Source organism: Amblyomma americanum, chromosome 11 (genome assembly GCF_052857255.1).
Source record: "Amblyomma americanum isolate KBUSLIRL-KWMA chromosome 11, ASM5285725v1, whole genome shotgun sequence".
NCBI classification, from domain to species: domain Eukaryota; kingdom Metazoa; phylum Arthropoda; class Arachnida; order Ixodida; family Ixodidae; genus Amblyomma; species Amblyomma americanum.
In genome coordinates, this window is record NC_135507.1 from 25,150,470 (window position 1) to 25,164,364 (window position 13,895).

The 13,895-nt window shown below is 44.0% G+C and overlaps 2 protein-coding genes across 2 annotated transcripts in view; one reads left to right on the forward strand and one right to left on the reverse strand.

Moving 5' to 3' along the window:
* Positions 1-59: 59 nt before the first annotated feature.
* On the reverse strand, positions 60-2,423 carry LOC144110983 (leucine-rich PPR motif-containing protein, mitochondrial-like). The gene is made up of 2 exons (XM_077644057.1): positions 1,367-2,423; positions 60-322 (listed from the first exon to the last, which is right to left on the reverse strand). The coding sequence occupies exons 1-2, from the start codon at positions 2,316-2,318 to the stop codon at positions 108-110; spliced, it is 1,167 nt and encodes a 388-aa protein (XP_077500183.1). The 5' UTR covers positions 2,319-2,423; the 3' UTR covers positions 60-107.
* Positions 2,424-2,611: 188 nt separating this feature from the next.
* hook (hook microtubule tethering protein) overlaps positions 2,612-13,895 on the forward strand; it is a 31,967-nt gene continuing 20,683 nt past the window's right edge. Inside the window, 14 exon segments of the mRNA XM_077644056.1 lie at positions 2,612-2,773; positions 3,011-3,096; positions 5,804-5,876; positions 5,964-6,014; positions 6,105-6,237; positions 8,945-9,012; positions 10,473-10,619; positions 10,879-10,973; positions 12,041-12,059; positions 12,061-12,121; positions 12,300-12,364; positions 12,952-13,035; positions 13,150-13,192; positions 13,718-13,803. Of these exon segments, the coding sequence (XP_077500182.1) occupies positions 2,741-2,773; positions 3,011-3,096; positions 5,804-5,876; positions 5,964-6,014; positions 6,105-6,237; positions 8,945-9,012; positions 10,473-10,619; positions 10,879-10,973; positions 12,041-12,059; positions 12,061-12,121; positions 12,300-12,364; positions 12,952-13,035; positions 13,150-13,192; positions 13,718-13,803 (1,044 nt within the window). The 5' untranslated portion in view covers positions 2,612-2,740.

Consider the following 13,895-nt stretch of genomic DNA (forward strand, 5'->3'; position numbering starts at 1 on the left):
ACGCCAACATTTCAGGAACAGTCTGCTTCAAGAGCTTATCAACACACCAAAAACTTGCAATTATTGCAGCACTTTATCTTGATTCTGTACACTACGACCAAACAGTGCTAAAACTTGAACTTGACCTTGCTGTGCTTAGCAGCATCTGCAGATTTCCTCGAATCCATGTTGTATTTCTTGAGTAGCAGTTCGTACGGCACTTGGATTCCTTGCAAACTCAGAAAACACGTGTAACGGTATAAGGTTACCGGGTTCAACTCGATGCCATATGTTTTGGAGTGCTCGTAAGCCTTCTGCGCACTCCTGACATCTTCTGCATCACCTGGAAAAAGGGTACACAATGGACGCTGGTTAGCCTTGCCTTCGTCAAAGCAATTGGGCCAAATATATGCATGTGGGCAAGACATAATTTAGTGTGTGGCCAGCTTGTACAATGATTGTAATCTCTGTGGCAAATGAAACAACGCAATATGTTTGAAAAGAGCAGGCAATGCTTGTTTTTGTGGCTGAACTGTTAAGGTGCTCTGCTGCAGAGCACATGGTCACACGTGGTATAAAACCGTGGCATCTAGGTTTTGCAGAGGGCTAATTGCAAAAGCACTCAAATATACTGACACCTTGGAGCATCGGAAGCTCCTGGTGGTCAAATTTAAGAGGGTAGAAATAGCAGTTTAGTGTGTGTTGGATAAACTTTCAGTGTGACTAAGTGCTCTGAGCTAGCATTAAAAGAAGGCTTAGCAAGATGTTCATCTAAAAACAAATTTGAGTTGCTACTTCGGCCAGTGGTGAGCCATAATGGACCTAGCAATTTGAGGTTCAGTAGGACCTAATGTTGCTGAATGCATGCAATTAATGTTTTTTGATGAGCTGAAGCAACACAATGGGCATGCCATAGTGGCGGGTTCTGGATAAGGTGCTTAAGGTTTTTTTTTACCATGCATTGAAAATGCACAGCACACAGGTATTGCTGCATTTTGCCTTTGCCCCCATCAAAATGGAGCCACCACGAACAAGATCAAACACACAACCTCCCACTCAGCGGCTGGCTGCTGAGCCAGCATAGTGGGCGATTCAATTTGGCATGACCTGCCACTGCACACATCGCACCTTGAACCAAGTTTTTTAAAGGAAGCTGCCAATGTTTCATTAAAAAAAGTCTGAAAACAGCGAGATGAATCTGCTTTGGCCCATTAACAGAAAAGCGGGGGAGGGGGGGGGCAACCTTGATACCTAGTGAAAGAACTGCGCATTAGGGACCCACATCAAACCACAACCCCTGGAACATTGAGAAAGTCCCGTGCGATTTGTTCGATATGCGTGTGCTGCTGAATTCGGTCCACCAATAGCAATGGGCACGATGACTCACAGTAGAATTCGAGCAGAAAGCTGAGCACCAGACCACACGACTCCTGCATGCCCAGGTAGAGGACCACATTGAGAAGCCTCTGCACCATGTCCACATCGCAACTTTCAAGCGCGCGCGATATGACCGAGGCGACTTTCTTCTCAAAGAAGGGCTTGGCGGATGGGCGCAGGCGCACCGCTTCCACCAGTTCCCAGGCGTTGGCGTGGTAGCGGCGCTTTTCGCTCAGAAACAGCACCCTCCACACGTTCGACAGCGGGTGGAAGTAGCCCCTGTCGGCGAGACGACGGCACATCGCGGCGAGTTCGACCACCTCGTCGACCATGTTGTTTTCCGCGAGGTACGCGGCCAGGAACGCAAGCAGCGAGCAGATCTTGACGCGGTGGCTTTTGTGCGACACGAAGAGCTGCTCGAACTTGAGGATCGCCTCGGTCGCCTGACCCGCCCGCGACAGTGCCTCGGCGTGGTAGTGCTCGAAGCGGATCTGCTCGGCGGAGACGACCGGGTACTGCGAGTCGACCATCTCGCGCGTCGTCTTGAGTCCGCCTACGTCCCCTTTGCGGGCGAGCGCCGCGATGAGGGTGGTCACCGTCTTCGAACTGGGAAAGCGGCGATCGGCGAACGACCTGACCGTCAGCGCTACGGCTTCGGTGAGCCGTAGCGCCTTGAGCAGCTGCAGCACCTGAGCGTCGGTGGCGTCGCAGAAGGCCTGCTGCTGATCACACAGCGACGGGTCCGAATGAACTTTCCTGCGCGCTGTCTTCTCTGAGTTGTCGTTCTGCTTGCGAGCTCCCAGTTTGTGCTCGTCGGACGCTGAGACGTGCGCCAGTCGCAGCCACACCGGCCACACCACCCATCCTGCCGGATCGGCGAAGGCACACGCGGCGGAGTTGACCGTTGTTCTTTCATAGTTGATGTGTTTAAGTCCGGCACAAATACATCTTACGATTATCATCGTACTTTTTCTCGGTCAATGCTTGCTGTCGCCGTTAAATGCGCGACAAACACAGCAAGCAAGTTTGCCCATGCTAGCAGACGCAAGCGACGACATATTGGCCACTGCGTCTTATCCGCAGTTGCTCAATTCGTAACAACGCACTTCTAGCAAAAAGACGAGTAAAAAATAACAAAAACCAAAACGTTTCTCAACTTTTATTATTTATTTGCTAATAAATTTAGGGAACGTTGTTATGCATCTAAGCGTAAGAGCTTTTACATCTTCTATATACGACAATGCGGTTCAGGTAAGAGCCAGGTCGGCCAGGTAGTGATGCAAGACTTCGAGGAAGGCTCGGAAATGTATAAAATGGCAAAGGACGCCGAGGCGTCGGTGTAAATGTTTGGTTTTTAACGCGTTTTTATGTATTTTACTCAACGATGAACTCAATTACTGACAGCCTGATAAGCTGGGTACGTAAACCGCGCAATTTCGCTCTACATTCCGCGTTTCCAACCGTGTTTTTTTGTCGCAAACCTTGCCGTGACTCTGAATGGGGTGCCTGGCATACATCCGTGTAATATGGGCCAACTTTAATTGGCATCTCTTCTGCTGCGTCGAAGTGCAGCACCCACCGTTGTCACTGCGCTGACAGTGGCGCGACTTACCTGATACTTGTTCTCTTTATTTTGCGGTGATGCTTTGCGCAGCTTCAGACATTCAACGTCTCCGCCCCGCACAAGACTGTTGATCAGCTGTCCGATGGGGTTGCGCTCGCCCAAGTCCTGCACAAGATGTAAGTTAGTGCACGCGATTCTCGGTGTGCGATTCGCATAACCTTGACCGCTCATCACTCTGCACCGTCACGTAGAGTTCATTTCCGTGGTGGGTTCCGAAATCGGAGCTATTGTGCAAATGTTTCCGACACTGAATCAAAACCGACCCGTCAGGGGTGCCCTTCACTTTTGATTCACCGCGATTCAATGTCGTTACGCTGTTCGCGTGCGTCTGATGTCATTGTAAGCGGCTTAGCTAGGAACTCTCATGCACGGGACTGCCTTCCTCTGTGGTCCTTTGCATGTGAAAGCCTGTCAAGCGGTAAAACACGTTTAAGTTCCGTTATGCTCTTCTGGCTGGCTCGGGATGATATTATTCTCAACAAGCAAAAAAATGCGGACAGATGAAGCGAGACAGATGTGCCAGACGCTGGCTCTGAAGTCGTTTAGATTGCGTGGGTCTGTTCCTGTACGGGACGTTGCCTGAAAGGTGCCTTAACTACGAAGCTACCCAAAAAATAGATTCATAACGTCTAAAATTGACCACTATTTCTGTTGCCTTTGAATGGGATAAAATATGTGTATTTCCCACAAATAGTTCAGATGTCAGGCTGTGCATCAACCGATCAACTTGCATCATTGCACGAGATGGAATCGCATTTCCCGATTACTTTTCTAGAGTACGTTTGTCAAATGGAGGAGATAGAACTTCATTTGCCCTTCAGATAGTGGACAGATTTGTGTGCATAGGTCTTTACATGTTAAGTTAATCTCGGTCTTCTTGTTCAGGTTTTTGTGTATTAGGAATTCAAACGTAAACAGAAAATCAGGAATATTGTGGCTGAGAGTGGTTTATAACATTGCAGTTGACTTGGCTTTTTGCATCATGAAATGACTGCAATGCGTAAGTTAAAATGCAACTGCATAGCTCATTAACTTCAAGTTCACGAGTTCTCCCTGTTTGGCTATTTGCGTTTCATTCGCCTACAGTGGCACAGAGATTTGAATTGTTAAACCCTCTAGAGGTCAGTATCTGGGGCTTGTGCATTATTCGTGCTCATGAATTAGAGGGCAGCGCAGATGTATGGAAAGGAAAATGACACACTTGGTGTGCTGGAGTCATTGTGGCATTGATGTAAGAGCATATGGTCAACATCGTCGATTTGGTGAGTTGGCTTTGATGTAACAATGTGGAAGTGACTAAGCCGAGCACTGGTTTTAGTAGAAAGGGACAGAATTTAGCTTTGTAGTGTTGTGACACCATAATGTCCGTTAAAGGGGTATACACACCAAAATTTTCGTACTGTATTTTTGCTTTCGAATGATGCGTAAGACATCAATCACCGTAAGATGATCCGTAAGACATCAAACATCAATCACCATGCGAAATTTTCCTATGTTCAATACCTAACTTGTGATTGAATTTATTCTTCCGTGCAGTTTTCGTTGTGTCAGCACTCAATAGACAGCTGCGACATCCCAAGTGAGCACCAGATCACCTGAGACAGACAAAAACTGCAGTATAATAACTGTATGTCCACTTGCTGGCATTCAGACCTCTGGAGCAGTTTAGCGTAAGAGTTGGAATTAAAATGACGAAGCAACGGTTATATTTTAGTTTTTGTATGCCTCACGTGGTCTCTTACTTGTGACGTCACAACTATTGTCCTGCAACTGAAACATCATGATCCAGTGTCATGATCCATGTTTACTAATGTAGTATGTATCATTCCAGAGCAAAAGCAGTCTGAAAAAATTTTGTCTCCACTCCATTAAAGGGACCGACACTGACCGAAGTGTGTCATGAGAGTATGGAGGAAATTAAAAGATTGTGCCTAAAATTGTAAGAGTTGAGCATGCAATATTAAAGAAAATTAAATATTAGAAGAAAATATTGAGAATATTGATCAAAACTTTAATTTGCCATTGAAAATCGCATAAAAAACCATTTTGCGGTGAAACCTGCCATTATCACTGTAGACCACCACATGACCACATCTCGGTGAAATTTCGCTTATATGTTCTAGGTGCACAGTGTTTTTTTTTTTTCTTTCAGGGGTGCTTGTCATGTTTTATTATAGTTTACACTCTCTTCAGTGTGCCTTTCGATGAAATGCAGCGCACCCTTCGTATCATCGACCATGGGCTTTTAGCTTTTGTACTAGATGGTGCCACAGTGTTTTGAATTTTTTTGGATGAAGCAGCAACCACCGTCTACTAAAACTTTCTACGAGGCATAAATCGCTGTGCCGTAACAGTTTTGGGCGTGAAAACTGAAATGGATGCTACTCTATATACTAAAAGATACTGTCAGGCGGGTGACATGTATGTTAGTTTTTAGTACAGGACTTTTGGCGAGATGTAGTTGCCGTCACGCTCACTGATCATGGTTACCAGCATCGGGATACTTAAAAACGTGCCCATGCACTTCTGCATAAAAATAAAAACTTTGCGGGATACAGCACCTTAGACAACAAGCTTTCCTTTGACGTGGAAAAAACTGAGTTTTAAAAATTCAGTGTTCTGTCCTTTTAAAGGCTAATAATCTCAGGACATGAATTGCATCATTAGCCCATAATACAAAAGGGTAGATCCTGGTCCATACGCATTGTTTTTTCATCCTCTCCTGATGCCTTCTAGACACATGTCGAAGTGGACGTCCCAAGTACATTCAGTCTGTGTTGTGTTTTCGTGCTAATTTTGTTTATGTCATGTTGTCCCTTCTAGTGATCCGGATTTCTTTGACTCGGCCTGGCTGGGGAAAGTCAAAACTGATGTCGGAAGTAACTGGAGGCTAAAAGTGAGTCTTTTTCTGTGATGTGCTGTAATATCCCGTTGATATTTGTGCAAAAGGCTGAGGCAAATGTTTGCCTCCTCAATCTTTCAGTTCAGCAACCTGAAGAAGATACTCAAGGCGATCATTGATTACTACAATGAGGTATGAAGTCCCAAATGTGCACACAATTTTCCACGGTTAAAGAGCCTCACGAGAAATGGGACAGGGCTTAAAAAAAGCATTTCTCCCCAGGTGCTGTTCCAGCAGATCACGGAGTTCCGTTTTCCGGACGTTGGTGCAATTGCGGAACGAGGGAGTCGGGATGAAATGGGACGAATGCTGCAGCTGATTCTTGGGTGTGCAGTCAATTGTTCCAGGAAGCAGGGTGAGTTGGCTTGCCGTAGAACCTTGAAGCAGCCTTGACAGGCTACTGACATTGGAATGGAAGCAGTGCTCAATGCACAGCTCTACCATTGTGTCGTCACTGACATTTGCTAAGCTACCAAGTGCATTCTGCTATTTGAAGAGTGCACAGAGGGTATTGCCACCAGTTCCTGTTCTGCCTCAAGTGCAGAAGCTTTATTTATTTGTTTTTATTCTAATATGTTCTTTTTGAGTTGCTGTGCTCGGGTGTTAGAAATTAACAATAGTGCTGTGTATGTTGTTCTATTTAGTTCTGCTTTTCTGGTAAAAAAAGTAACACAGTCAAGCCCACTTGTAACGAACCTGACGGTCACACAGATTGCATTCGTCGCATCTGAGGTTCGTAGTAAGTGGATTTTCCATATTACAGCCAAAAGTACAAGGTTTATTTCTCCCTATGCGTGTCTGCTTCATTGTAAATCCTGTTGTGGTGCTTTCCAAACTCGCCACCGTGGTCATGTGCTCCTTGCTGAGACTCTCGCTGTTAACAAGCTTGGGGATGTGATATATTTTGAAGTGTTCATGGTAGAAGCGAGTGGCAGGTCGGCTTTCTCGTCATCATCTATTCTTGGCACTCGAGAAATGCTTATATTTCGTGTACCGTAATGACTCTGCGATGTCGGCATCATCACTTGCCCAAATAAAGCCATGCTAAACAACTTCATATCCCGCCAACTTTGCATGGATGACACACTGCCACAATTACTAGTACGTATGAACTTGTAGGTGTTAGACTGTGTCCACAGTCATTCCCGAGTTCATAAATATGTACCCCACTGAACTAAATCGGGATGCACTACGCAGTCAGTCCCACCCAAGCGGCCTTGATCATTTTCCTGGTGGCAAACAGAGATCGTAACCGGGAGGTCGGCATCTGGTCTCATTTCCTCTTAGCATAAGCTGTGACGTACTGCTGATAGGACACCTAGAGTGCGTGAATGATGCTCATGTCAGGTCACGGGTGTTTCACATTGCATTCGATGGCAGAAGAGCTTGGTCACAGCAGTCGGAGAGGGAAGCACGTGGTGCTCCTCACAGTTGTAGAGCACGAGAAGGAACTTTCCTTTTTGTTTTTTTCCGCTATATAGTGCTCGAAATCAACAAACTGCTCGGAGATTAGTCACGCGTAATTCTTTAAACACCTGCTGAACTGATGCCTAGTGGCACACTCGTCGAATAAACAAAAGTCTCTTCTCATTTAGGCCTTTAGGTTGTGCCTGCAATGTGCGAGAGCACAGCTCTCAAAAGAACCGCTGCCTGCGAGTCTTGCCGATCACAAATGACAGCTGTCAGTCAGTGCCGTCTGTGCTCGTGTATGAAAGGACTGTAACGCAAAGCTTGTTGTGCTCAATACCAGCGCAAGGGTATCCTTCCAAACCCTACATTTTGACAGCTGCATCTGGTAAAGTAAACACTTTACTGCATTGCTTACTCCCGTCTTTATTGCTACTTTCTTGAGTAGCCACGTTCTTTCCAAAGAAAGTGGGGGGGGGGGGACGTTGCGTCACGGGAATTGGGTGACTCTCCTTGGTCACTGCCGCCGCAGGAAGCATGACGTTTTCGCCTGAGACGTCGTGCCATTGCCGTAATACATATTTGACGGTAGCACCGCCTCTTTCGTAATAAGCGAGCGTTCGTTATAACTCTGGCTGTTATAAGTGGGCTCGACTGTAATAGTTGTCACTAGTATTTTTTTTTTTTTTCCTTGTGTTTATACTGTACAAATTGACACTTTTTTATCCATATGGAAAGCTGATAATCCTCGTGAGACCCTGTATACATTATAATGCGCATCTCTTCTTAATGGTGTTCTTAGAAAATGCATCAGCTCTGCAGCCTAAGTGCCACTGGAAGTCGGAGAGTGCACTCACTGTGCACTGAATGTGCACTCACTGAGAGTGCACTGAGAGCGCACTCACTGTGCTCTCACATGCAGTGCACTCACTGTGCACTGAATGTGCACTCACTGTGCATGCACTCACTGAGAGTGCACTCACTGTGCTCCCACCTTTGCAGGAACTGTGTGGTAATAGGGGCACTCTGTGAGCAGTCAGTCTTCGAAATTGCTTGCTTCATCTGCATCAGCTTTTTGCTCCCAGCTTCCAGATAGTTTCCAAATTTCTCATGCTGCAGCAAGAGTCTGTTTGCAACATTGATTTAAATATTTCTTCTGCCCCATAGTATTTACCTAAACATGCGTCACAAGATATTGTTGTATGTTTGTGAAGGCATAGAGACCCATGCTATGGAATATGAAGAAAGATAAAGTAGGAAAAATTTTCACCTACGGCTGAAAAATTTGCACATGCTTCTCATCTACAGTGATGCCCGTCTGGCCAATTTACGTACTATATTAAACGAAAATATTAAATTGCGACCAGTTGTTTCAATGGTCCCCTCAAAATACTTCACCCAGCATGGCTAAAAGGAGGTGAAAAAAGAAAATTTCTAGCTGTGGACTGTGGCATTAAGGCAACCTTTTTTTCTTCGTTCATGCATATTTTTGTTTCTTTCTGCATTTTGATTGCTTGCCTAATAGCCCCATATGATTGATTTAAACAATGCCTCATAGGCAACCAAAATTAATGGCAGGGAGCTTTCTTTGTTGCAATAAAAGGGTGAAACATAGAAGTGTGGACATGGAATTTGAATGTCCTCTTTCTTTTCAGAATACATACAAGTCATAATGGGCCTCGAGGAAGCTGTTCAGCATGTTGTGATGAAGGCTATCCAAGAGGTATGTAAAACATTTGTCTATTGCTTACTTATATTAGCTAGGCTTGTACAGAGAGTAGCTTTTTCTGGTTAAAAACAAATTTCAAGGTATTTCGAATACTTCTGGCACACGAGGCCATTATACGCATTGAATCTGTGCACTTCTGAAAGCTAAGTTGACCTTTTGGAAAAATGGCTATCTGAAGTTGATCTATTTGTCGAGCTATTTGCAGTCTCTGAAGTAGGTTCGGCTGAGCTGCGGATATTGCGCATCTTTTGCCGGCACCGATTACTGCCTTGATTAATGAAGCTCCACTTGTCAAAAATGAAACCGGCGATTGGTATACAGATCGGTTCTGCTAATCAAATTTGAACTGCATGATATATCTACTCACCCACGCGGCTAGTCACATTCTCTGTTGAGCAGTGTGTTGCGTGAGAGAGAACTTCCAGTTCTGGTAACCGTTGGAGCATGTGTCACACTGGGATCTAAAACTACAGGACTGTTCTTAGTTCAGTCTGCTGCTTAGTGAGCCCAGCCGCATGCATGTGGAAGACATGGAAGTTGCATAGTTTTGTTGCCTTTTATCGCCACTTTCCTCGGAATGCTAGTCTTAATTTTGATTGCATCGTTGCGTGGCTATTGCTGCACACACTGCTCAATGCCATCCCACAGATAGTATGCCAAACCAAAACCACTCAAGGCAAGCTATCTGGAAACGTTATTCAATGAAAGCCAATACGTGAAGATTTTGATTACCAACTATTCAGATTGAATCGAACATTGAATACTTCAATATTTAATCAAATGTTTGAAGTTACAAAATATTTGCTCAAGCCTAACGTTAGCCTAATAACGAGTGTTGCAATTGCAAATGCCCTTGACACAAAGCTAAGCCGTTGTAGTGGATGGTCTACAAGCAGATTCTTCTGGCCCACCTTCCTTGTATATTTTTTGTTTGCAGGGAAGCTCAGTTGTAAAAGAAGACAGGGGGTGCTCCGTAAGGAAAACTTTTAGGCTTTATGAATGGCGGACATTTTAGTTTCGTGATAGCAAGTGCCATTTATAGGCGCGTTTCTCAAGGCCATTAAGATGAGTCAAAAGATCAAATTAGATTTGGTGGTGTTGTAGCAGCACCTTCAAGCATTGCCAGGTGGTAGCTGTAAACATTGTGCTGCCGGCAAACTGTAGCAGCTGGCTCTTAGTTGTTTTGGGCTCGGATACCTTTTATTTTATTTTTTTTAGACTTAAATATTAACTCTTAGTGTCTGTGGTTTTCATGCGCTCTTAGTACTTGTTGCTTAACTTCTTATGGCCACAAAATATGTTTCCTGTGACAAACAAGAAAACATAAATGTTTGAAATAGATGCTGATATTCTTCTAGACAAGTGGTTTCACACTTATCAGTGTGAGGTGGAAGTGAAGATTATCTTCTGAGATAAACAGTAGTGCAGTAGTGGCATATCTTTTATCTCCTCAGCTGATAACGAAAGAAAGCCCTGCCAGTTACACTGCTGGCGACAGCTTCGATCTAAATGAGCAGCTGAAGAAGGCGCTGGAGGAGCTGCAGGTAACGGCAGAAGCGAAGGAGCAGATCACACAGCGCTGCCATGAACTGGATTTGCAGGTAGGTGATTCGCTCCTTGACACCATTGACACCAAGCACGAATGTGCCTATGTGGGAGTAAAAGGGGAGTAAGCTGACCTCTGGTGCACTCCATTTTATGAAAGGGAGTGATCTACTCCTTTCTGTCTAGACTACAGGCTGGCTTAGTTGAATTACTTTATTTAGCCTCACTCGTATTGTCTTTTGTCATTTCTAATGTGACAGACCTCTAGTGCTCTCTCATCGTTGTCATCAAATCTCACCTGGTCTTTTTGTCCAGGTAACAATGCTTCAAGAGGAGAAGATGAGCCTGGTCCAGGAAAATGAGAAGCTCTTGGAAAAGCTTAACCACGTTGAAAACTTGGAAGACCCCAGGTTTGATGGCTGCCATGTATATTGCATATATGGGTCATGAGTAGGAAATAACTAGGAGAATAGGAATGGTGTGAGGTGCATTTTCTCTGTGCTCTCGGGTCATGAAGAGCAGCTTACCGATACCCCTCGAAAACAAAGGGTGTAATGCCTGCACCATACTTACTCTCATATTGAACACTTTTTTTCCTAAAAATGGCTGAAAATTTTTTGGGAGTGTGTTCTTTACGAGGGGCAAAATATTTAACGAAAATTTAAGTAGTAACAAGGAGACGAAAAGTTGGCAGGGGGGAGTCAATACTCTTCATCGTGGTCTGCTCACCTTCTGAATAAAACAAGACCCTTCAGCACGCTTTCAGTAGTCAACAGCATGGTTAACAACTTTTGTTTTGAACTCATATGTGTAACTCTCGTAGCAGCCTATAATTAGTTATAAATTCTTTTTTAATTGTTGGCCTTGGATCTGTAATATATACATCTACATTTTTTCTGCTTGAATCTAACATGATCTGCAGTATGAAATAAATAAAATAAAAATAATGCTGTCTAAAGAAAGCACTACTAGAGTTCACTCTGGCATAGCTCGCAGCAGGTCAGCGTGGAGCCCAACCACATCAAGTTGCTACAGTTCTTAATATAGGAGACTTAGCAGGGAACCAGTTGTGACCAAGCATGTTTCTGTTGGTGTTCAGATCCTTTGTGGAACATTCTTATTGGGTGTTCACCCTGTGGGGTGAGGTGTAGTAGTCTTCACTCTAGACTGGTGGCACTCTGTTGTATTTTGTGTAGTTGCTTAAGGCGTTCAAAAGAGGGCACTTGCCACAACTTGGCCATTATCATCATCAAAAAACTGCGCGCCAAAGCAAATGGGGTGCACAGCGATGTGCTGAAAGGTCAATGCTGAAATAAGCGTAAGTTACGGCATGCTTGCTCCACAGTTTTGTAATCATGCATGTTATGTCCCATGCCTGAGGAACAGTATGTGTTGAGGTAGTGCAACAAAAAAAAAAAGGTGGGAACACTAATGTGGAACACTACTAACTCATTTTCATTCCTTCTGAAAAACTCAGCACGCCGGCAGGAAGGCGGGTACCAGCAGTCGCAGCAAAGGATAGACGCATTGCAGGCCGAAGTCTTCAAGTTAGAGACTGGTACGTTTTTCTTCTAGCTGTGTCTTAAAGGCTAGTTACAAGTCTGTAACTTTACTTACCTTTTCTATCTATATCCATCGCTGCTTATTAAACAGTTATTGCTGGCATGTTTGCTGATAGTCTTCCGAGCTTTCCATTTGAAAGTGCTGCTCTGTTTTTTTCACCATCTAAATAACAGCCCGAGACGAACTGCGGATCAAGGTTGAGTTTCAAGAGAAAGAAATTCTGAATCTCCAAGAAAAGGTGAGACTTGGTGTGCCCTGATGGGTCTCTCAATTTCCACACATACTACTTCTGAAACTGTGCATGTAGTGTGCATGCTAAGACCTCTTTGCCCCTTATCAGTCCAACTTCTCGAGGCCTTGGTAAAGGGTGAGATGTGGTAAGGTGTAGAAGGAAATTCTAGAGAATGTAAGTCGGATTACTTTCAGATTGTTACAGCAAAAGATACTTGGCTTGTCAGGGCAGTCAGGCACCCATTTCCTGCCCCCTTTAAAATTTTGTGTTTGAGCATTGTTCTCGTACAGGTAGAAGTAAAACCATATAAAGTATGATGTGCAGGGAACACTTTGTGGTGCAATAAGTCTGATTCGCAGAGCATTCGCTGCACCGATACTTAATAAATACTGTAGGTAAGTTCAATTAGGGCCAGGTTCGAAATCTTCATGGAAAGGAGTTTTGCTATGAATCTAGCTGATAAGTACACACAGGCAAGGAAAATTACATGGATTAAGGACTTTACCTCTAAAGAAAGGCATGTCCTTGGAATGGAGTGAATAGATAACCATCTTTTAGGCTTTTTTTGGATTTATATTTATACGCATTTTCAGAATGAAGAGTTACACAGAACATTAAATGAGGCTCAAGCACTGAAGGATGAACTGGATGTTCTGAGGCACACATCAGACAAAGTGGTACGTTCAAGCACTGGTTATTTATTCACTGGTGCTCCTTGAGCAGTCCCCTCTGAGTTTTGGTTCTTGCGCTAACCTACTGTTTCCTTTTTTTTCTGACTTATTGTTGCATAGGAGCATTATGAAGCTACCATTGAGACCTACAAGAAAAAGTTGGGTGAGTCTTGGCACAAGGTCACCCCCCTTTATTTTTCTCGCACTTGTTGTCAGTAGGGACAACTTTGGAATCATGCTTGTGATGCTTGCAGACATTTTAGTCTCAAAATTGGTACTTGTATGTCATTGGTGGTGTGTCACTAAATTCATCGAAGGCATGTCTTTTAGACCCATATGCATGTTCATGTGCTGGGTGGGGTTCATGTCAGATAATGTTGAATGTTGCACCATCAGTTCAATTTTTGTTTAATCTGCACTTCGTAGCATTTTGGGAAGTTCAGAATAACGATTGCAAACTGTGTATTGTTTTTCTTTTTTTTTTTACCCATTTGGAGCCAGTTTTTTTTTAAGTGTGTCATTTTTCGTAAATTCTGTATGGTTAGTTTTTTTCACCACGCTGCACTCAGTAAATGTCTCAAGCATTCGCATCTCGTGCAAGGGTTGATATGAGACTCAGGCAAAACGAGCATTTGGCATTGTATGAACTGATGACTAATTCTTCTTTCTAATGGCTCCATGTTTGCAGAGGACATGAGCGATCTTAAGAGGCAGCTCAAGTTGCTGGAAGAAAAGAATACATCCTATATGCAGACCAACATTGAACTTGAGGAGGTCAGTTTTTTTTTTTTTTTTCCTTGCTCATAACGCATTTGGTCACCAAAAAAAATTCCTTTGCTTCCCCTTTCATTGGTTTCTTACTTCCT

Coding starts and splice junctions, on each gene's coding strand:
- LOC144110983 (XM_077644057.1), bottom strand. CDS start 2,318: ATGATAATCGTAAGATGTATTTGTGCCGGACTTAAACACATCAACTAT. Junction 323..1,366: donor CTTTCTGCTCGAATTCTACT/GTGAGTCATCGT, acceptor CCCTTTTTCCAG/GTGATGCAGAAGATGTCAGG.